Below are 24,467 nucleotides of genomic sequence, written 5' to 3'. Positions count from 1 at the left end.
TGTGGAAAAAAAAGGTCCTTAGTTCCTTTTTACAGTGCCGTTCGGAGGTGGCATTCAGCCGGTTCGCCCGAACCGGTTGCAGAAATTGCGGGTGGCCCTGCCCTGTATCTATGTCATCCCATTTAGTGAAGCTGGAAGGCGCCTGCGCCAGCAAAGTCCATGCGCAGACAGCCCGGGGCATGTTTGGACGCCCACGCGCTGATATTTACGAACCGGTAGGGAAGGTCAGTGAATACGACCAAACAGTCACTAAACGAATGGTTGTAAGTCGAGGACTCCCTGTAGTGGGTTATGACGCTGAGTCAGCCAGAAATGAGCTGCAGGGGGGATGGCTCACACAGCGGCCCAGGGAGAACAACAATAGAGTAAAATTCTTCTTTGCAAAGCTAATGTCTTGGAACAATAGAGCGCCAGATTCCTAGGGAAGGTGGCCGCCGAGAGGAAGCACTCTAGGAATCCCATTGTCTCTCTATTATTGCTACTCATCTCCCTTCTGGGAGGAGTGACCTCACTCGCCTATTGTTCCAAAGAAGACAATTGCCAGATCCTAAGCAATCCTCTCTGCCGCCCTATCTCACACATACACAAATACACACACAAATACACACACACACAAACACCAGGAATCCCTGCTGCCCAACACATTCTCAGCTGGACTTCCCGGCGTTACCTGCTTCTAACTTTTTATTTTGGTGCTTCAGGGGTCGGCTCAGAACAGAACAGAATAAAAGAGTCGGAAGGGACCTTGTAGGTCATCTAGTCCAACCCCACAGGAGACCCCCACGCCATTTCTAGACAAGATGGCAGTCCAGTTTCTTCTTGAAAGCTTCCAATGATGGAGCTCCTGTTGTGGAATGATGAGACCAAACAACATTCCTGGGTCAGCCAGAGACAGTTTTATTGCGCAAGGTTCAGAGCCAGTTTTGTACCTGAAGCTTTGAACAAGGAGAGAACTCTGATACAACTGGTTTTATACATTTCTAAGACAAAGGATTCAGTGAGATCATACATTTTCCATATATGGTTAACATGAGATCATACATCCGATTTTCCCTATATGGTTACATACATTGGATAATATGTTCATCTAATTACTTAAACCATTAATTTTAGTTTATAAAATTATCTTAGCCACACAACTTTTCCTTAAGTGCTCGGAGTTGCTAATGGGAGATCGGCCAAACAATGTCGACTGGCGGCCCCTAGGGGGAGAGCCTTCTCTGTGGGGGCACCTACGATCTGGAACGAGCTCCCCCCGGAGATACGGAGGATCCCGGATCTGCGCACCTTCCGTCGCGCGCTTAAAACGTTTTTATTTCATCAAGCTGGCCTGGCCTAAATCTTCTCCTCTTTTAAATTTAAATTTTAAATACAAATTTTAATCTGTTTAATTATGGGGTATTTTAAAATTCAGCCAAATTATTTAATTCGTTTTAATCTATTTTAAATTTTGTATCTCTGTGTTTTATCTTCTGGCTGTTCACCGCCCTGAGTCCTTCGGGAGAAGGGCGGTATAGAAATTTAATAAAATAAAATAAATAAAATAAAAATTTTACTACTGTCCTTGGGTAAATTTATTGGATTAAGTAACTCTTTGTAACATATATGTCTTTGTGTCATTCATAGTGAGGTCACTCAGATGTTTTCCATATGGCTGTCCTTTCGTGACATCTAGGTTTCATCAGAAGATATATTACCACTTAATGAGGTTTAACTGTTTGTTAATATAATCTCCAACAAGCACTTTGCTCTCTTATAATAATGTGAATAGAGAGGTTCTCTCAGAGATCATGTATCCAAACATGTCTTCCCCCTATAATTTTATGATGTTTGTTGTGTCTATATTTTTCTTGACTGTACACCGCCTTGAGTCCTACGGGAGAAAGGCGGTATAGAAATATAATAAATAAATAAATAAATATAACAATGTGAATAGAGAGGGTCCTCCAGAGCCCATATATCTGACTCTGTATGATTCCTATTTTATTCACATTATTTCGTTTATCTACATTACTCCCACAACGTCCGAAGGCAACTTCTGTTCCCCATCGGTCGATTGTTGTTTTCACCGTCAGAAACTTTCTCCTTATTTCTAGGCTGAATCTTTCCTTGATCAGCTTCCATCCATTATTCCTTGTCTGGCCTTAGGGTGCCTTGGAAAATAGCTCGACCATCTTCCTCCTCTCTGGGGCAGGCCTTCCAATATTGGAAGACTGCTATCATGTCCAGGGTGGATTTGATTTAAATCGAGTTGGTTTAAATCACAATTGAAATCATGATTTAAATCACTAGTAAAAAGGCTTGATTTAAATCAACTCGATTTCAATCATGATTTTTAAAGAGCAACTGTCATCTCTGCTACTCCTTTGACCCGCTGTTGACTCACCGATAGTCCCAGGGTTGCAGAATATACAGCCTCCTGCTACATAACTAAGCTCCATTTCATGCCGAATAAACTAAATTATTTATGTATCTTAAGTAGAAAACTATCTTACGATAGATTTTTTACCCCAAAAGTTTTTTATTAAAATAAATTCGATAAAAATCAAAAAAATCCGATTTAAATCAAAAAAATCCAATTTAAATTAAAAAAAATCTGATTTTTTTTATTTTTTAAAAAAAAATCATTGATTTTTTTTTTATAGAAACTTTATTGAGGTTTTTTACAAACAAAACAAAAAAAAGAGGAACAAAACATTCAGACAAAGACATAAAACATATAAGTATAATAACATTTTCAATTACTATCAGATGTACAGTGTTTTAACTATTTACATAAATAATGCTTGGTGATATTTCAGCTCACTTTTAATCAAGATTTAGCACACCTTTAGGTCTTTCTTTCATTTTATCATGCAACCACTTATACCACCTTTCCCACACCAAATAATAAACTATCTTCTCATCATTTAATTCATAGGTTAATTTCGTCATCTCTGCGCACTCGAGTATTTTCTTAATTGTAAGCTCTTCTGGTGGTTGAGTTTTTTATTAAAATAAATTAGATAAAAATAAAAAAAAATCCGATTTAAATAAAAAAAAATCCAATTTAAATTTTAAAAAATCTGATTTTTTTATATTTTTTTTTTAAAAAAAAAATCATTGATTTTTATCCACCCTGATCATGTCTCCAGAATTCTCCAGCCAGTATTTGTGGACTTCAACTCCCAGAATTCCTCAGGTCTTTTGTGGGAATCTCCCAGAATTCTCCAGTCACACTAAAATTGCCAAGGTTGTGGGGGGAAAAAATAGATTTACAGCATATTTTCCCAAAACCTTTTAGCTTCTAGACCCTCCAGATTGCTGGACTACAATGCCTATCATCCTGTCTGGGGATAATGGGAGGTATTAGACCAGAACGGCTGCCATGATATCTACTAATGGAAAATGGAAAAACTCTATAAATATAATCCATCATATTGGATGCTGTACTGAAAAAAATGATCAATGAAATTTGTAAGAGGAAGAGGATTCCGTTGATTGGACCAAAAGTTTCGCGGACGGCCGGGTTCAAATTCTGATAGGCTGTTGGATTCAACGAGGCGGGGATTCCTCAAGAATCTGTTTTGATGTTTCTGACTGGTGAACGTTCCAAACGGGAGGCCCCGCCTCCTTCCCCTCATTGGCCGCATCGATTCCGCAGGAGGTGGGCTCTTAAGCCCTATTGGCTATTTCCGTTCGTCAAAGAAGCGCTTTTATAAACTTCCATCTGCTTCTTTAAAAAAAAACACATCCTCGCTAGTCTTCGGTCTGATTGGTTGCGACGCTTCCGCGTCGTTCAACGATTGGTTAGAGGTCCGTGCCGGAAAGGCGGACGTGCTCTCGGATTGGACAACTCGCTCGAAGAAGGCGGGATTTCTCCCAGCAAAGGAACTAAAGCGACTTTTCCACGTGAGAGTCGGAGCGATGGCGGACCTGCAGTCTCTGTCGTGTGAATGGATGGACTCGCGGGTAAACAAGAGGGAAGGGGAGGCGTACACACGTGTTGAACGCGGGTCGGCAATGCCTTTTGTCTGACTCTGAGCAGATGCTTTTTAGCCCTGAGCGTTGGATCTGGGCAGATTTGAGTCTCTTTCATGGAATGCATTAAATTTAATGCAATTATTCATTGTAATGTATAGTAATGTAATGTATTATCATGCAATTATTCATTATATTGCTTATGTAATTATTAATTACATTAGTAATTATAAGTAATATAATTATTAATAATTTTATATATATATATACATGCATACGTACTATAATTATAACTTAATTATTAATATTACTTGCAGTTAATGTGATTAATACTGTGATTATTATGCATGTGTGTACTGTCATGTATTTGTGCGTCGGTATGTATATGCGTGTCCATGTCTATGAGCCATATGTGTGCGTGCGTGTGCGTTCTTTCACTCCTCTCCTCTTTTTCCTTTATTCTTTTCTTCCTCTCCTCTCTTTTTTCCTCTATTTATTCCTTCCTTCCTCCCTTTTTTCCTCTATTTATTCCTTCCTTCCTCTCCTTTTTTCCTCTATTTATTCCTTCCTTCCTCTCCTTTTTTCCTCTATTCTTTTTTCCTCTCCTCTCTTTTTTCCTCTATTTATTCCTTCCTTCCTCTCCTTTTTTCCTCTATTCATTCTTTTTTCCTCTCCTCTCTTTTTTCCTCTATTTATTCCTTCCTTCTTCTCTTTTTTCCTCTAGTCATTCTTTTCTTCCTCTCCTCTCCCTTTTTCCTCTCTTTATTCCTTTTCCTCTCCTTTTTTCCTCTATTTATTCCTTCCTTCCTCTCCTTTTTTCCTCTATTTATTCCTTCCTTCCTCTCCTTTTTTCCTCTATTCATTCTTTTTTCCTCTCCTCTCTTTTTTCCTCTATTTATTCCTTCCTTCCTCTCCTTTTTTCCTCTATTCTTTTTTCCTCTCCTCTCTTTTTTCCTCTATTTATTCCTTCCTTCCTCTCCTTTTTTCCTCTATTCATTCTTTTTTCCTCTCCTCTCTTTTTTCCTCTATTTATTCCTTCCTTCTTCTCTTTTTTCCTCTAGTCATTCTTTTCTTCCTCTCCTCTCCCTTTTTCCTCTCTTTATTCCTTCCTTCCTCTCCTTTTTTCCTCTATTTATTCCTTCCTTCCTCTCCTTTTTTCCTCTATTCATTCTTTTTTCCTCTCCTCTCTTTTTTCCTCTATTTATTCCTCCCTTCTTCTCCTTTTTTCCTCTATTCATTCTTTTTTCCTCTCCTCTCTTTTTTCCTCTATTTATTCCTTCCTTCTTCTCCTTTTTTCCTCTATTCATTCTTTTCTTCCTCTCCTCTTTTTTCCTCTATTTATTCCTTCCTCTCCTTTTTTCTCTATTTATTCCTTCCTTCCTCTCCTTTTTTCCTCTATTCATTCTTTTCTTCCTCTCCTCTCTTTTTTTTCCTTTCTTTATTCCTTCCTTCCTCTCCTTTTTTCCTCTATTTATTCCTTCCTCTCTTTTTTCCTCTATTTATTCCTTCCTTCCTCTCCTTTTTTCCTCTATTTATTCCTTCCTTCCTCTCCTTTTCTCCTCTATTCATTCTTTTCTTCCTCTCCTCTCTTTTTTTCCTCTCTTTATTCCTTCCTTGCAATGGCAAACCACGTCTGAAAAAACGTTGCAGGGACCTGTCAAGGCTGCCTCCAAGAAATGGACACGATCGAACAGAGAAAACAAAAACCTCTTTATCACTGCAGGGAGAAATTGTAAATTACCTAAAATCAATTCACCAAGAGTGACGTCGGTGGTGGGAATAAAATGGAATAATTCTGAGATACAGAAATTGATTTTTTTTTTCCCCTCTCCCCCTGCCTGTGTTTTCTTCTCGGTTTCAGGATATTGTGGAAGCTGACTTACCTGCAGCCCTAACCCTGTTCAAATCTCTCCAAGAACAGGTGAGATAAGCGATTTTACTTTTCCTCTTCCCTAAATGTTCAGCCCTCTTCCCAGCTTTTGCAGCTGACTGTGTTTCTTCTCTCCTTTTTCAAAAATGTGATTTTGCTTCGTCCTTCCTTGGTTGGGGTTGCAGATGGTTCTTGGTGCCCTCTGAGCTTGTTTGGTTTTTCTTCTTGCAGACGTTTTATTACCCAACTAGGTAACCTCATCGGTGCTGACGAGTGCTGTTTGCTGTCAGTTTATATTCCAGTTTCTATTAAAACAGCACTCCCTACTAGCACTGATGAGGTTACCTAGTTGGGTAATGGAATGTCTGCAAGAAAACAGCCAAGCTCAGAGAGCCTCAAGGACTCCTCATTTCAGCCCTGAGCTGTAAATATTCTCCTTTAATTGATACAGGTGGTTGCAGTTACTCATCATGTACAACGTTTAATGCAGAAGATACGAGCAGGCGATTACCCCACCGAAAAGGTAAAAACTGTCGAACAAACGGAGACGGATGTGGGCCAATGCAGGCAGTCCTCGACTTAACAATCACAATTTTTTATTATTATTATTATTTATATGCCGCCCTTCTCCGGAGACTCAGGGCAGTTTACAATGCGCTAAGCAATAGCCTTCATTCTTTTGTATATTTATACAAAGTCAGCTTATTGCCCCCACAAACTGGGTCCTCATTTCACCTATCTTAGAAAGGATGGAAGGCTGAGTCAACTTTGAGCCTTGGAGAGATTCGAACCTGCAGTAATTGCAGGCAGCTGTTCTTAATAACAGAGTGCTTTAGACCACTGTACTACCAAGGCTCTTGAGCCCCACATTTCTTTTTTATTTTTTTGAAAAAAGTTTTTTTATTTTTTAAAACATCTTTCCCAAAACGAAGCATTGATCCGGTCACAGATTAATACAAATCATTAACAAATCTTATTTTTCGATTAACACAACTTAATATTTTACTCAGTTATATCCCCAAATTCTATCAATTTAACTATGCCATCGTCCCAAAAACCCGTTACTTAAATCTTAAATCCTAACCAAATATCATTCCATTTTTCTCTTTCTTTTTGTTTAGATGGATATATTTTAACAGTATAAATCATTACAGTTATTGTAAGCATTTAAAAAATATTTTAACTGTTGCTCCCAATATAATCATCTTCATTACTTTACTATTAATCCTAACACAATCATTTCATTTTTACTATTCCCAACATAAACATAATTTCCAGCATAATCATTTTATTTGAGCCCCACATTTCTGTTGCCAAGCGAGACGGTTATTCGGTGAGCTTTGCCCCCATTGTGCGACCTTTCTTCCCACCGTCGTTAAGCGAATCGCTGCCGTCGTTCAGCGAGTCACCCGATTGTTAATTGAATCCGGCTGCCCCGTGGATTTCGCTGGTCAGAAAGTCTCAAAAGGGGATGGCGTGACCCCATGGACGCTGCAACCGTCATAAATATGAGTCTGCATCTGGATGTCAATCACGTGACCATGCTGTAACGGTCATAAGTGTGAAAAACAGTCATAAGTCACTTCAATGCCATCGTAACATTGGACAGTCACTAAACGAACTGTTGTAAGTCGAGGACTATCTGCATTCTGCTTCTACTGTGAACTTTTAATTATCTGCAAGACCTCCGCAGCTAATCTCCTCCAACTATGTCCATGTCAGATACGTTTCTCCTTCTGTTGTGGCCCACCAGCTGAGCTGGTGGCAGACTCAGACTCTGAGGAGGTTGGGGAGGAACATGGGCCAGTCCTGGAGTCTGAGGAAGGCTCTGATGAGGGCTTTGCATCGGAGGCAGAGATGGGACTGTCCGATATCGGAGTCGGACATCAGTGGGGCAGAAGAACAGCTGGAGCCTGTTCCCAGTGTGCGCATGGCAGAGCTGACAAGAGAAGGGAACAGCTAAGGAACAAGGGTCGACTCAGGAGTAAAGCCACAGGTAGACGGTGAATGGCCCCTCCCAGAGGGAATAAAAGAGGAGCAACAGGGAAGTGGAGTTTGCAGGAGACAATTAGTTCGCTTAATAGGTTCGTGACTCTCCGAGATTCCTTGCCAAGTTTTGAAGATATCAGCCTGGCAGCTCTCCAAGCCAGATAAGGTCTGTGACTGTAAATTCTCCCTTGAATGGATGTGAATGAGAAGAATTCACAGTCACTTAATAAAAAGGGGTTTTTGTCGGGACAAGGAGTCTGCTTTATGCTCTTGGGAAGCCTAAGTCAGAACACCTTCTGTGGTGGCATCTCATACCTCAATTCTCTTCCCCGAGTCTCCACTCAAGGTCGTAAATCTTCCCTATGGTTCACCGGCCTCCTTTTTCTCCTCTCATCAGGGCCTCAGTTTCCTGGAAGTGAAGGACCATCTCCTTCTCCTCTACATTCAAGACCTCTCCCACTTGATGTTGGAGAAGACCTCGGGACATTCTGTGGCCAACCACCCTGCCTTACTGCGGTTGGTGGAAACGCGGACGGTAGGAGCCATCCTGGACTTCTGCAGGGAGATCTGTCTGGTCCATTAGCTTTACGATAGGTGGACCTCATCTCCCAGAATTGCCCAGCCAATATGGCTCTTAGGAACCTTATTACTTTAAGATGGGTGGACTTCAGCTCCCAGAATTCCCCAGACAATATGGCTGTTAGGAACCTTAGTAACTTTAAGATGGGTGGACTTCAACTCCCAGAATTCCCCAGCCAATATGGCTCTTAGGAACCTTATTACTTTAAGATGGGTGGACCTCATCTCCCAGAATTCCCCAGCCAATATGGCTCTTAGGAACCTTAATAACTTTAAGATGGGTGGACTTCAACTCCCAGAATTCCCCAGCCAATATGGCTCTTGGGAACATTAGTAAATTGAAGATCGGTGGACTTCATCTCCCAGAATTCCTCACTCAGCAAGGGAGTTAGCAACCTTAGTTACTTTAAGATGGGTGGACTTCAACTCCCAGAATTCCCCAGCCAATATGGCTGTTAGGAACCTTGGTAAATTCAAGATGGGTGGACTTCAAGTCCCAGAATTCCCCAGTCAGTATGGCTCTTGGGAACCTTAGTAAATTGAAGATGGGTGGACCTCATCTCCCAGAATTCCCTAGCCAATGTGGCTCTTGGTAAATTGAAGATGGGTGGACTTCATCTCCCAGAATTCCTCAACAAGCACGGGAGTTAGCAACCTTATTAACTTTAAGATGGGTAGACTTCAACTCCCAGAATTCCCCAGCCAATATGGCTCTTGGGAACCTTAGTAAATTGAAGACGGGTGGACCTCATCTCCCAGAATTCCTCAACAAGCACGGGAGTTAGCAACCTTAAGAATGTTAAGATGGTGGACTTCAACTCCCAGGATTCCTCAACTGACTGCTGGCGGTGGAATTCTGGGAGTTGAAGTCCACCCATCTTAAAAGCTGCCACAGGTTGAGAAACATTGATGTATTGAAATAAAAATAAAATTTGGGGGGGGGGGCATAGAAAAATGTCCTTTTCTTGATAAGTGCTCATAGCTCTGATGAAGCCCCATGGGACCCAGTGACACGTATGACCGTAATTAAAGCTGGTTTATATCTTTCAATACGCTGCTTTTTTGGGGGGTGGATGCACAGGTGCTGGAGAAGATGCGTCCGATTGAGCAGAAATTGAAATACCAGGTGGACAAACTGGTGAAGGCGGTTGTTACTGGGGGCCTGGGTAAGTCCTGAGGGATTTGGAGGGGTGGGGGTGGAAAAAAATGGTCCAAAATGGACCCTTCAGAAGAGTCCTTCTTAACTGGTTTTCCGTGGTTTCGGCTCTCATCTTTTCAGCTGACGACGATCCCTTGAAATACAAACCGAATCCGGATAACTTGGTCAGCAAGGTAGGAAAAGAAAAAAAAAATTAGAGTTGAATACAAGTAGGTCCTCAACGTACAACGATTCGTTTAGTGACCGAAGTGACAAGGGTGCGGAAAAAAGGTGACCTAGGACCGTTTTTCACACTTAACAACCGTTGCAGCATCCCGACAGTCACGTGATCGAAATTGAAAACACTTTGACAACCGGCTCTTTATTTATGACGGTCGCAGGATCCCGGGGTCGTGGGATCACAGTTTGCGACCTTCTGACCAGCAAAGTCAATGGGGGGAACCAGATTCACTTAACAACCGGGTTACTCGCTTAACAACTGCGGGGATTCACTTAACAAACCGTGGCAAGAAAGGTCGTAAAAATGGGGCAAAACTCTTGTTAACAAATGCCTCCCTTAAAACAAATTATGGGACTTATTTGTGGTCATAAATCGAGGATTTCCTGAACAGCCTTACCTGCGGCATGTCTAAGGTGGGACTAGAACTCACTGTCTCTTGGTGATTGGGCCAAAGTCACCCAGCCGGCTATCAGGCCTAAGGCGGGATTAGAACTCACAGTCTCCTGGTGATTGGGCCAAGTCACCCAGCCGGCTTTCATATCTAAGGCAGGACTAGAACTCACCGTCTCCTGGTGATTGGCCCAAAGTCACCCAGCTGGCTTTCATGTATAAGACGGGACTAAAACTCACTGTCTCCTGGTGATTGGCCCAAAGTCACCCAGCCAACTTTCATGTATAAGGCGGGACTAGAACTCACCGTCTCCTGGTGATTGGCCCAAAGTCACCCAGCCGGCTTTCATATCTAAGGCAGGACTAGAACTCACCGTCTCCTGGTGATTGGCCCAAAGTCACCCAGCCGACTTTCGTGTATAAGGCAGGACTAGAACTCACCGTCTCCTGGTGATTGGCTCAAAGTACATCTACAAATGCTGATAGATACCGTGTTTCTCCGAAAACACGATCCACCCCAATAATAAGCACAGCCCTAATTTTTTGGGGGTGGGTCTAATATTACCCCACCCCGAAAATAAGCCCGGGGGTATGGTGTGGCCAGCATGAGTGGCAGCGGGGGGGGGGGGGGGGCTTTTGCCCTTCTCTTTCTGGGCGCAGCGCTTCTGCTTGTTGGATGGCTTCCCTGAAGCCGGCATCTCCTTTGACAGCTGCTTTGCTTTTTCCCTCTTTTTGGGAGGCTCGTGGGAGGCTTTTTGTCTCGCGAGAGGAAACTGGTGAGGAGGATTTTCCTGCCTGTCATCCATTCCTCAAGCTCAGCACAGCCTGAGGGAAGGATGGCAGACAGGAACCATTTTCCTTCCGTTCGCCAAAAAGCCTCCATTTTGAACGCTGAAGGTTCGGAATGGAGGTGTCGGTCCATCCACGACACGTCGAGTTCAGCAAATCTGGCAGCGGTGGGATTCGAACCGTCTGAATAACACCTCTGGAGTCTGGTCTACTTCACTCAAAAAAAAGGAAGACCACCTCGAAAATAAGCCCAAGTGCTTATTTTCAACTCTAAAAGAAAATAAGACTCAAGTCTTATTTTCGGAGAAACACGGTAGAATTTTGAGAGTTGCAGTCCCCACCTCTTAAAATTGCCCAGATTAAGAAACATTGATCTACTCTTTTTTTCTTTTTTTAAAAAATATCTTTATTAAATATTTACAGTAAAATTAACACATAATAATGATTGGAAAACAATATAAGAAATGAAATGTAGGAACACATAAACACAAGACTAAAACGAAACAACAAACACGACTAACCGCGAGTTAAACTCACTCTCCAATTAATATTAACTAATATCATCCTAACCAAACATTTCAACACAATCAAGTTCTTTTAATTATCTACAAAACAATTGGCCTGTTTTTTTCAAAATTATAAAGAATTATATAGCCTATTAAGTATCTATTTAATCTAATAAGATGATCTTATCACCTATCCTAGGTTTAACCTTTTTTTAAGCCAGACAAAGCATCTGTCCCAACTTTTATTATATATTGAGTCTTTCTTATCTTTTAATATATATGTCAACCTGTCCATCTCAGCACATTGAAGAATCTTATTTATTGTCAGATGGTCAGGGGGCGTATCTGCATCTTTCCACAGTTGGGCAAATGCCATTCTCGCCGCTGTTGAGACATGGACAAATATTGATCTACTCTTCAATTGAACGAAATTCTTGCCATTCTCTCGTCCCATTCCCAGCTCAGTGACTCGGAAGACGGAGAAGAGGAAGAAGATGGTGGAGGTGCCTCCAAGACTCCTGGGAAACAGACTTCCAAAGGAGGCATCCGGAAGTACATCCCACCTCGTCTGGTCCCCGTGCATTACAGTAAGAACGAAACATGGTTGTGTAAAGGGAGGGACTCTGGAGTCGTGACGTAAGAAAGAACAAACCGAGTTGCTTTATCCATCACGAACGTCACTCTCGTCTCTCGCAGATGAAACCGAGATGGAGAGAGAGAAGAAGATGGTGGAACAAGCCAAAAAGCGAGCACTTAGCAGCTCCATCATCCGCGAGCTAAAGGAACAGTATTCCGACGCTCCGGAAGAGATCCGGGAAGGGCATCACGCTCACACGGCCCGACAGAACCGGGAGGATGCGCATCGGTTAGTGAGGAAGGAGGGAAGGGTCAGACCGGGCGCGAGGAGGGTGAGGGCATCAGCCTGTTTGCTCAGAAGGAGCGGGGAGGTGGATTTTATTTATTTATTTAGGGTGATGAATAATTCAGGGTGATGAACGCACAAAATATTCCTTCGTCCTCCTAGCTTCCCACAACAACAACAACAACCCTGTGAGGCGGGCTGGACATAGCGGGATTGACTCAAGTCAGTTTTCATGCCGGAAACGGGACTAGAACTCACAGTCTCCTGGTTATTGGCCCAACGTCACTCAGCCTGTTTTCATGCCTAAGGCGGGACTAGAACTCAGATGTCTTCGGATGATTGGCCCAAAGACACCCAATGGCTTTCCATCCCTAAGGTGGGACTAGAACTCACTATCTCCCAGGAATTGTCCCATAGTCACCCAGCGGCTTTAGTGCCTAAGGCAGGACTAGAACTCACTGTCTCTTGGTGATTGGCTGAAAGTCATCCAGTCCGCTTTCGTGCCTAAGGCAGGACTAGAACTCACCGGCTCCTGGTGATTGGCCCAAAGTCACCCAGTCAGCTTTCATGCATAAAGCAGGACTAGAACTCACATCTGCTTTCTAGCCGGGTGCCTTAACCAGTAGACCCCACTAGCTTCCGGGAGGGTTGAGCGTAATGCTGGGCTAAACTTCCTTTACCTTAAAACACTCTACTCGGAGGTGGGATTCAGCCGGTTCAGACCGGTTCGACGGAACCGGTAGTGGAAATCACGGGCAAACCAGGCGCACGCACGCACGGCAAACCAGTAGTAACATAAAGTGAAACCCAACCCTGTCTACGGTGCTCCATCTCCAGGCGAAACAGCCAGGGTTCAAATTTTCCAAAATATATTTGGGCTTAAGAAGGACGAATGGGGAAATCCCGACTTTTCTGGCAAAATTGGAAAAGTAGAAGCTGCCAGGTTTCGATGTCGTCTCAAATAAAGTAAATTGCATTTCCAAACAAATAGTCTTTGATGAAATCTTTCATTTATTAAGCACGACAATCTGTCCCCGATTATGTCGTAGCCAACACTGACTTCCTGACCCCAAACCTTCCCTTTCCGTTCCCCAGTTCTCTGCGTCTCATTGGCCATCTTCCAAATCGCTCTCCCCATATCTACTACTTCAGCTCCCAGGAATGTCCCCCCCTCCCATCTCATCTCCTAGGGGATATTATCTTCAGGGAAAATAAGTAGGTGAAAAGTCAAGCGTCCTCTTGCCAGCTGCCCCCTCTTCTCCTTCTTATGTCAGCGCTAGAGTAAATGCAGGTTGAAGTGCTGACAGAAGCTTTATGGGTTGTGTGGGGGGGGCCCAAGCTCCGATAGGAGAGAGCACCGTGGACAGGCCTAGTGGAAAGAACATCGTGGATTTTGAAGCAGGAGTCTCGGTTGTACTGGGTGGAGCCTCCAGAGGCAGACGCAGTCTACCTTGGAACCCCATTCGTTCGCCTCGGCTGTCCAAACATGTCCCCGTCTTCTTGTCTTGTCGCAGGACCAACTACGAGGAGAGCATGATGGTCCGTCTCAACGTCACCCGGAAGGAGAAAGCCCGTCGTAGACGAGGAGGACTCGTCAGCTCCCAGCTCAGCTCCCTCACCCACTTCGGGGACATCAGCGCCCTCACAGGGGCCACGCCGTCGATGGGAGAAGTGAGTTTATTGGGTCTGCCTCTGATCGTTGAGATGGGAAAGGGTTTGGTGAGGGTCTGAAAGGCGTCCCCCCCCTTGCGGGTTAGTGACGGGGCAGGAAGTGGGAAAGGTAGCTCGACGTAAGTGAGCCATGTTGGAAATGGGGGGGGGGCTTTTTCGTGAATATTATTGGGATGCGTGAATACTGTGCACCGGAAACTCGTGGCCGGTCTTGTTTCTTCTTAGTTATTGGAGACATTTAATTTATTTTGAATTATTTTACAAGTAGCTCAAGGTGGGGAAAATATCCAACACACCTTTCTCCTTCTCTTCCCCGCCCCCCCCCCCCAACAACAACACTGCGAGGTGGGTTGGGCTGAGAGGGAGGGTCTGGCCCAAAGTCATCCAGATAGGCTTTCATGCCTAAGGCGGGACTAGAACTCACCGTCTCCTGGTGATTGGGCCAAAGTCACCCAGCTGGCTTGCATGCTTAAGGCGGGACTAGAACTCAACATCTCCTGGTGATTGGGCCAAAGTCACCCAGCTGGCTTGCATGCTTAAGGCGGGACTAGAACTCAACATCTCCTGGTGATTGGACCAAAGTCATCCAGCTGGCTTGCATGCTTAAGGCGGAACTAGAACTCAACATCTCCTGGTGATTGGACCAAAGTCATCCAGCTGGCTGTCATTCTTAAGGCGGGACTAGAACTCAACATCTCCTGGTGATTGGACCAAAGTCATCCAGCTGGCTTTCATTCTTAAGGCAGGACTAGAACTTACTGTCTCCTGGTGATTGGGCCAAAGTCACCCAGCTGGCTTGCATGCTTAAGGCGGGACTAGAACTCAACATCTCCTGGTGATTGGTCTAGAGTCATCCAGCTGGCTTTCATGCCTAAGGCGGTACTAGAACTCACTGTCTCCTGGTGATTGGGCCAAAGTCACTCAGCCGGCTTTCATGCCTAAGGCGGGACTAGAACTCAACATCTCCTGGTGATTGGCCTAGTCATCCAGCTGGCTTTCATTCCTAAGGCGGGACTAGAAATCAACATTTCCTGGTGATTGGTCTAGAGTCATCCAGCCGGCTTTCATTCCTGAGGCGAGACTAGAACTCACTGTCTCCTGGTGATTGGGCCAAAGTCACTCAGCCGGCTTTCATGCCTAAGGCGGGACTGGAACTCACCGTCTGCTGGTGATTGGGCCAAAGTTACTCAGCTGGCTTTCATGCCTAAGGCGGGACTAGAACTCAACATCTCCTGGTGATTGGCCTAGTCATCCAGCTGGCTTTCATTCCTGAGGCGGGACTAGAACTCAACATCTCCTGGTGATTGGCCTAGTCATCCAGCTGGCTTTCATTCCTGAGGCGGGACTAGAACTCAACATCTCCTGGTGATTGGCCTAGTCATCCAGCTGGCTTTCATTCCTGAGGCGGGACTAGAACTCAACATTTCCTGGTGATTGGGCCAAAGTCATCCAGCCGGCTTTCATTCTTAAGGCGGAACTAGAACTCACTGTCTCCTGGTTACTGGTTCAAAGTCACTTAGCTTGCTTTCAAGTTTAAGATGGGACTAGAACTCAGGATCTCCCACTTTGTAGTCTGGTGCTTGGAATAGCTGATCTAGGCCCGTAAACCTTCCTACTACCATGCTTTGCAACTGGGAGTGGATCCCTTTGGCCGTGGAGGGGAATCATCAGAACTTTTCGAACCCGTGGCTTCTCTCTTTATGAGAGAATCTGGAGCGCTGTTGTACAACCTCAGCAACTTGAAGTCCCAAGCTGGGCGGACTTCAACTCCCAGAATTGCCCAGCCAGTCATCCCTGTATTTTTTTTTTCCTCCTATCTCCTAGAACGGAGAGATTGCAGAGAAAGGGATTAGAAGAGAGTATGCAGTCCACAATGGGCGTACATATCAAAAGGAATTCATTAGCATTAGGGAATTCTGGGAGTTGAAGTCCCATTTATCTCAAAACTTGCCGCGGTTGCTAACCTCCATGATGGCTAGAGAATTGTGGGAGTGAAATTGAATCACTGAACGATGGCAATGATTTACGATCATAATCCCAGCCTCCGTTGCGGTCGTTAATTTGAGCACTACCAGTTAATCTCCTGAATAACACGTGGGAATTCCCTTCTCTGTCCTTAGATTCCCCTCTTCCTGTTGATTTTTCTCTTTCCTCTGATCTCTTTTTTTTCTTCTGCCACTTCCTCCTGACAGGATTTCAATCCACCCAAAAAGAGGAGGAAGAATATAAATACGAAACGAGGCAAGAAAAAGGGTAAGCGTCGATGAGAAGGAAGTGATCTCTTTCCCCCCCCCCCCCGCTTTTAAATCGGAAAATTAGGAAGTTTACCAAACTTCCTTCCTGCCCCCCAAATTCCCGCCTGTCTCTCCCGCTGGTTTAGGAAGCGAAGGGAATCTCGAATTGGAATTCTTCCCGGGTGAAAAGATTAAAAATCTAGAATCGGTGCAAAGCGAGGATGTCTCAAAATCGAATATATTTTGCCAAGCGTTTGGTTTTCTCTCAATTGGTCATTTGCAAACTGCGTATATTAGATCGCCGTTTGCGATCTTCCCAGCCGGCTTCCGACCGGTATAGTCCGTGAGGAAAGGCGGATTTGCTTAACGACCGCTTGGTTCGGTTAACGACTGCAGTGGCTCACTTCACAAATCTGTGGGTGGGGGGGGGGAAGGTGGTAAAATCGGTCGTGACTCACTTAACAGCCACCTTACTTAGCGATGGGGGATTCTGGTTGGAAGGCGAGGATTACCCTACCGTTCCTTTGCTCCTTGTGAATCTCCGTTCCTCACTGAGGTCTAGCCTCTTGATAGAAACCCAGCCTCTTCCTATCTAAAGCTAGAATTTTTTTCCCGTACTAAATTCATTCTCTCTCTCTCTCTCTCTCTCTCTCTCTCTCTCTCTCTCTCTCTCTCTCTCTCTCTCTCTCTTTCTTTCTCTCCCCTCTTTTCCCTCCCTCGTCCTCCAGGTTTCCGCAAGAGACGATAAAGCTCACTGCTCAGGATTTGAGGTCTCCAGATCCCCAATAACTCGGAATGACACCCCTCCGTTTAGCCTGTATGGGATCTTTAGTACTTAATAATAAAGCTGAAAGGCCTTCTTTTCTGGTTTAATCTCTCTCGTGGTTTATGCTTTCCGGGGAGAAAAGCCGTGATATAGTCCCGTGATGGGGAGCCTACGGCACGCGTGCCGAAAGTGGCACACGAAGCCTTGCCTGTCTGTCTTCTGGGTTTCTGGCCTGCATGCCCGCGTGACAATCGGCTCCTTCACACGCGCGGCAGTGCCGAAAACGGGTATGTGCATGTGCGCCAGCCAGCTGATCGTCAGGCGTGCATGCACGCTAGAACCCGGAAGTTCGGCTTTTCCAGACCACGATCCCTTCGCGCACATGGCAGTACCAAAAACCGGCCTCTGCATGCGCCCCGGCCAGCTGATCGTTGGGCGCGCGTGCACGCTAGAACCTGGGACTTCGGCTTTTCCAGAGCACGATCCTGACGAGCGAGCGAGCGACGTTTCCACGCGACCATTTTCGCCACTCGTTCGCCATCGCTGATACAGTCAGTTGCGAGGCGAAGAAACACACATTTTGGGGCTTGCTCTGAATTCTAATCTCCCGCGTTGTGAAGAAAAGCAAACTTTTTTCCCCAAAAGAATAATTCAAAAGTTTAGCCTAGTTAACCAGGTTCACGACGGGCGATCGGGGCCAGTTCTCAATTTGTCTCTGCTGTTTCCGCAGTTCATCCCCCAAACACACCTCGCATTCCGAAAGCAGTCCTCTCCTTAGGACCGCTTGCTTTGCGGCTGTTGAAATTTCCGACGAATCTACCTTCCGGGTGACAGGTAGGCCTCGAGTTACAATACTTCATTTAGTAGTTTTTAGTATTTTTTAGTTTTTATTATATTTGTATACCGCCCTTCTCCTGAAGGACTCAGGGCGGTGAAGAGCCATGATAAAACAACATACAAGACAAAATTTAAAAAACATATTAAAACAATTGAATCTTTGGCCAAAATTAAAACTTCCAATTAAAACCATATTAAACCACTTTAAAATCATTTATCCCGTCAGACCAGCTTCCTGAAATAATAGGGTCTTCAGAGCACGACGGAAGGTGCGGAGGTCGGGGATCCTTCGTATGTCCGGGGGCAATTCATTCCATAGGGCAGGAGCCCCCACAGAGAAGGCTCTCCCCCTGGGGGTCGCCAGTCAACATTGTTTGGCCGACGGCACCCTGAGGAGGCCCTCTCTGTGGGAGCCATTCAAGGTTTACAACGGCACTGGAAAAAAAAGGGACTTAGGATCATTTTTCACACTTGACGACCGTTGCGGCGTCCCGGTGGCCAGGTGATCCAAATTTAAATGCTTGGCAACTGATTCATATTTACGACAGTTGCAATGTCCCGGGGTCACGAGATCCGCAGTGGTGGGATTCAAATAATTTAACCGGTTTTCTGCCCTAATGACGGGCTGGGTGGGCGTAGCCAGAGTGTGTGACTGACAGGCAGCATTCGGCCTCCACCGTCTGGGAGCAAAAACAGGCCGCGAGGGGAGGGTGACGTACCCTCCTGCGCCTCGTTTTGGGCCTAGTAGGCCTCCCTGCACTTAACCTGGGAGCCAAAATGGGGCGTGTGGGGACTCCTGGAAGGGGAAGGGTTGGGCCAGCCAGCCACCAATTTAAATCTGGTGATCCTGTTTTGCGATCTGACGAGCAGAGTCCCTGGGGGGGGGGGATCCAGATTTGCTTAACAACCGTGTTCCTCGCTTTTAACAACCGCAGTGATTCACTCATCGGCGGTGGCAAGAAAGCGGGGCCAAAACTCACTCGACAAATGTCTCGCTTAGTGACAGAAAGCATGGGCTCAATTGTCGTAAAGCGAGGTCTACCCGTAATCGCAACCTGGATGTGACGTTCAAGTGCTATCCCTCTCTTCACCCCACCCACCCCTACTCATCGTCCCATGACCCAACTTGGGCACTCAGCCCTCCCAGCTACATTTATGACTGTTTTACCGCATCCTACAGTGACGGCATGACCTCCTTTTACGACCGTTTTGCTGAAAAAAGCTGACGTCGGCTTCCGATTTCAGCAAACACTCGTTCTGCTTAACGACACTGGCATTTGCTTAATGACCGCCGCCCTCCCCCCCAAATTAGATTGTTAAAACAGGTCGGCCGCCGACCGACCTGTTTTAACATCGTCGCGAATGATGGCCATAATAGGGGCAGCCTCCCTGACAGTCATAACTCGAGGACTGGCACGTCCGCGGGGGGAAACGCGTGACGTGTGACTTCGGCTTCTTGTTTTTCTCTCTCTCTCTCTTTTTTTTTTTTTTTAGCGATCGAAGTCCTTAATACGGGAATCCCCACGTTTCTCTCGTTCTCTCTCTCTGTGTGTCTCTCACCCCCCCCTCCTCAAATTCCTCGCCTGCGTTAAAGTGACTGGCAAAAATCAATGGCATTGATCCAACTCGGGCTGGGGAGAGGAGGGGGAAGACGGCGGAGTGGGGAAGGGAATCCTCGCCTGGTTTAAACTCTGATCGGGCTAAGTGGAATCCGATAAAACACGAGGAGGGAATCGATGGCCCGACACGCTCAAGGAACCGACGGGAGGGATCAGCGCTGAAAAGTAAGGGGAGGGGGCCGGGAAAGAGAGGAAAATAGAAATGGAGAAATTGTAGCGGATTGCAGGGACTTGAGATGGGGTGGAAAAATGCCCCAATTAGGATGTCTCAAAAAATATGTATGTATTTTATTTATTTATTTGCGTCCCGTGTCTTTTCCAACACCTTTCCTCTTATTTTCTCCACAACAACCACCTTGTGAGGTGGGTTTGGTTGAAAGGGGGGGGGGAATGGCCCGAAGACATCCTGCCAGCTTTTGGGCCTGAGAATTGTGCCTAGAATTCCCAGTCTCTCGGTGATTGGCCCAGAATCAGCCGGCCGGCTTTCAGGCCTAAAGTGGAACTAGAACTCACCTTCTCCCGGTGATTGGCCCAAAGTCACCCAGCTGGCTTTCATGCATAAGGTGGGACTAGAATTCCCAGTCTCCCGGTGAGTGGCCCAGAATCAGCCAGCCGGCTTTCATGCATAAGGTGGGACTAGAATTCCCAGTCTCCCGGTGAGTGGCCCAGAATCAGCCAGCCGTCTTTCATGCATAAGGTGGGACTAGAATTCCCAGTCTCCCGGTGAGTGACCCAAAGTCACCTAGCCAGCTTTCATTCCCAAAGCAGAACTAGAACTCACCCTCTCCTGGTGATTCAGCTTTCAGGCCTAAGGCGGGATTAGAACTCACCATCTCCCAGTGATTGGCCGAAAGTCACCCAGACGGCTTTCAGGCCTAAGGTGGGACTAGAACTCACCATCTCCTGGTGATTGGCCCAAAGTCACCCAGCCGGCTTTCAGGCCTAAGGTGGGACTAGAACTCACCATCTCCTGGTAATTGGCCCAAAGTCACCCAGCTGGCTTTCATGCATAAGGTGGGACTAGAATTCCCAGTCTCCCAGTGAGTGGCCAGAATCAGCCAGCCGGCTTTCAGGCCTAAAGCGGAACTAGAACTCACCATCTCCTGGTGATTGGCCCAAAGTCACCCAGTCGGTTTTCGTGCTTAGGGTGGGACTAGAACTCACTGTCTCCTGGTGATTCGGTTTCAGGCCTAAGGCGGGATTAGAACTTACTGTCTCCCAGTGATTGTCCAAAAGTCACCCAGACAGCTTTCAGGCCTAAGGTGGGACTAGAACTCACCATCTCCTGGTGATTGGCCCAAAGTCACCCAGCTGGCTTTCATGCCTAAAGCGGAACTAGAAGTCCTTCGTCTCCTTAGGCACGAAAGCCAGTCGGTTGACTCTGGGCCAATCACCAGGAGACGGTGAGTTCTAGTCCTGCCTTAAGCATGAAAGCCAGCTGGGTGATTTTGAGCCAATCCCTCCCTCTCTCTCAGCCTCACAGGGTGGTTGTTATGGGGAAAAGAGAAGGAGGGGGGAAAAGAGTGTGAGGTATATTTGCCGCCTTGAGGTGTGTATGAAAAAAAAATGGGCTAAAAATTAACGCCAGTCGCTCGGCCTGTCCATTGCTGGAGGCTGGATCTGAACTCGGCTCCTGGTCGATCAGCATTGTAAGATGCTATAATTGGCAGCAAAATCAAGAGAAAACCATCTTGAGTCTAGCTGGCTCACCTCTATAAAGGGGAAACAAGAGTGTGGATGATGGGCTCGGTGGTGTCGGAGCCCAGATGTCAGGAGATGGATCCTAATTCGATGGGGGTCCCCGGGGCGGGGGTGTGTGTCTGAAGGACAGTGGTGTCACCTCCCCTGGGGAAAGGGGAGGGGGGGTCTTAGGAACGGAGGGTGCATACCCACCCACCCAACTCCATCTTGCATTTTGGGGTGGGGGTGTCCTTTGTGTATGGATCTTATCTCGGCCTGCAGGGGGCTCCCTCCACCCCGTTTCCTCCCCTCTCCCCCCTCCTCATTTTTATTCCGGCCACGCAGCCTCCCACTCCCGTCCTCAAATTAATTTGGTGCCTCCGTTCGGCACTGCAGTTGTGTTTTCCCTCGTTGCAGCCCCTCACCCAGCCTTTCCCCCCCTCCACACTCCTTTTTTTTTTCCCCTCTCCTTCCTTTATTCCTCCTCTCCCTCTTTCCGCCTGCCCCCATTTTGTCGGCGTTCGTTTCACTGTTCCCCTTTTTTCTATACGGGGATTCGGCAGAACGAGAGCGAGGGGGGGGCTGGAGAAATTGGGGGGGCGTTTGGACGGCGAATGAAAAGAATGGGGTGAAAATTCAGGGTTTTTTGGTTTTTTTTTTCTTTCCGAAAGAAATACCCGTCGGCTATGCCTAAATATTGCTAGGGTGAATGGCTGACATGCCAAAAAGTAATTATTTTCTGGATTTATTTTATTTTTATTTTTTTTATGGCTGTGCTTGGCTGCTTGAAGAGGTCTGGACTTCAGCTCCCAGAATTCTCCTGTGCGGGCTGGGGAATTCTGGGAGTTGAAGTCCACAGACCGCTTTCAAGAGGCCACGGTTTAGAAACGTTGCTTTTATGCACTTGCTTAAAGTTGAGGTTTATAGGATAGCCTGCCTTGGGAATCGGATAGCCAGCCCTCAAATTTTCCCAGAATTCCTTTATTGTTTATATATATTTTTTCCTGTGGGGGGAACTCCTTCGAGGTAGGCCGTCCTGGGAAATGCCATTTGTAAGATCAACCATGATTCGTGGCTTAAGATGTTATCTGAACCCTGGTTTGCTCTGCCAAGGTCTAAAAGTGGCTCTCCCTGGGTTAGTGGACTCCAGTTCCCAGTATCCACAGTCTTTGGGCCAGGTGAGCTGGGACACATGGGCATGAGAGTCCCAGGACGCTTGGAGGAATTGACTCCACAGTGGGAAAGTGCTGGTTAGTTTTTAACCTAATATTTAGTGGACAATATATACATACATACATATATATAATATATATATATATACATACATACATATATATAATATATATATATATATTCAACAAACCATGGTTATAACCAAACCAGGTTGCAATGGTCGAAGCTCTGATGTGGTGTGTATAAACACACACACCCCGCATCAGAGTTTCAACCATTGCAGTTTAAAACCATGGTTTGTTGACTATAAGATGCAGCGGTTAAATCCGCTCGGCGAGAAACAATGTGGAGACTGCATTGAATGAATTGTAAATACAGTACCATATTTGTGGTATAATAATAATAATACTTTCTACATAATACATGAAAGCCACTGGGTGACTTTGGGCCAATCACCAGGAGATGCTGAGTTCTAATCCCGCCTTAGGCATGAAATCGGCTGGGTGACTTTGGGCCAATCACCAGGAGACAGTGAGTTCTAGTCCCACTTTAGGCCTGAAAGCAGGCTGGATGACTTTGGGCCAATCACTAAGAGAGGGTGAGTTCTAATTCCACCTTAAGCATGAAAGCCGACTGGGTGACTGGGCCAATCACCAGGAGACAGTGAGTTCTAGTCCCACTTTAGGCATGAAAACTGGCTAGGTGACTTTCGGCCAATCACCAGGAAACGGAGTTCTAGTCCCGCCTTAGGCCTGAAAGCCGAATCACCAGGAGACGGTGAGTTCTAGTCCCACCTTAAGCACAAAAGCCGACTGGGTGACTTTGGGCCAATCACCAGGAGAGGGTGAGTTCTAGTCCCGCCTTCAGCATGAAAATCAGCTGGGTGACTTTGGGCCAATCACCAGGAGACAGTGAGTTCTAGTCCCGCCTTAGGCCTGAAAGCCGACTGGGTGACTTTGGACCAGTCTCTCTCTCAGCCCAGCCCACCTAACAAGGTTGTTGTTGTGGAAAAAGAGGGAGAAGGAGTATTATGTCCATTTGTTGCCCTGATTTACTTAGAAAGCAATAAAGGCAAGATAAATATCTAATAAATGGATATTTATTGGCAGTGTTCCCATGCCATGTTTGGCCCGATCTCCGATTCGCCCGACTGTTTAACGGGCCTTTCTTTCAATTATAATAATTCATTTTCAGCAAAGGTGTCCCGAATATTTGATACCGCTTCACTCGACGCGACCTCCTCCGGATGGAAACTCCAGTTCCAATCAAGCTAAACTGGCGAGACCAATGGGTATTGTAGTACAGGTAGCCTTCCGTTTACAGCACTTCATTGAGCGACCGTTTTCAAAGTTACCACAGCGCTGGGAAAAAAGTGACAGACGACCATTTCTCATACTTACGACCGTTGCGCCATCCCCATGGTCGCGTGATTCAAATTCAAATGCTTGGCAACTGACTCATATTAATGACGGCCGTAGAGTCCCTGGGGGGGGTGTCACATGATCCCCTTTTGTGACCGCCTGACGAGCAAAGAAAGCTGCGGGGGGAAAGTCGGCTTCGTTTAACGACCGTGTTGCTGGTTTAACCATCGCGGTGATCTCACTCCAACAAGCGTGCAAGTGAAATGGGGCAAAACTCGCTTAACGACCGTCTCCCATAGCAACGGAAATGCTGGGCTCAATTTGTGGTCGTAAGTCGAGGACTACCTGCCTCAGGGTGGAAAAGGGACACGGCGGCCCCGTTTGAATCAAAGATTCAATTGAATTAAAAATTAAATTTGGGTGTTACCGCTGCAAAAGAGAATAGACGAAGCTTGTTATAAGCTTCCAGATTGTCTCTCTTAGTGACTGCCCTGGTTCATTGTCCATTTGATCCATTCTGAGTGGTGGTGATCAGAGCCCAGTTCAGTGAGATGAACAGTCTTCCCCCAATTTCCCAGGGGGACGGACTACAGTTCCCATCACCTGCCCTCAAGGTGGCTAAGACTAAAATGGGGATTAATTACAGGCAGTCCTCGATTTACGACCGCAACCGAGCCGAAATATGTCCATTGTTAAGCGAGGCGGTCGTTAAGTGAGTTATGACTCCCTGTTACGACCTTTCGTGCCACAGTGGTGAAGTTGTAAAGTTAGCAACACAGTGGTTAAATCAATCTGGCTTCCT

The 24,467-nt window shown here is 46.0% G+C and overlaps 1 protein-coding gene across 1 annotated transcript; it reads left to right on the top strand.

Moving 5' to 3' along the window:
- Window positions 1-3,842: 3,842 nt before the first annotated feature.
- NGDN (neuroguidin) lies at window positions 3,843-17,102 on the top strand. Its single transcript, XM_087891717.1, has 11 exons — window positions 3,843-3,951; window positions 5,822-5,881; window positions 6,282-6,353; window positions 8,217-8,354; window positions 9,480-9,564; window positions 9,678-9,730; window positions 11,923-12,049; window positions 12,159-12,327; window positions 13,839-13,995; window positions 16,188-16,248; window positions 16,958-17,102. Exons 1-11 carry the CDS (start codon window positions 3,907-3,909, stop codon window positions 16,975-16,977), a joined length of 987 nt encoding a protein of 328 aa, XP_087747843.1. The 5' UTR covers window positions 3,843-3,906; the 3' UTR covers window positions 16,978-17,102.
- The last annotated feature ends 7,365 nt before the right edge of the window (window positions 17,103-24,467 follow it).

This window comes from Pantherophis guttatus, chromosome 4 (assembly GCF_059756535.1).
Source record: "Pantherophis guttatus breed Tessera chromosome 4, ASM5975653v1, whole genome shotgun sequence".
NCBI classification, from domain to species: Eukaryota; Metazoa; Chordata; class Lepidosauria; order Squamata; family Colubridae; genus Pantherophis; species Pantherophis guttatus.
The sequence above is the reverse complement of the archived record's forward strand: the minus strand, read 5'-3'. Positions and strand labels throughout refer to the sequence as shown.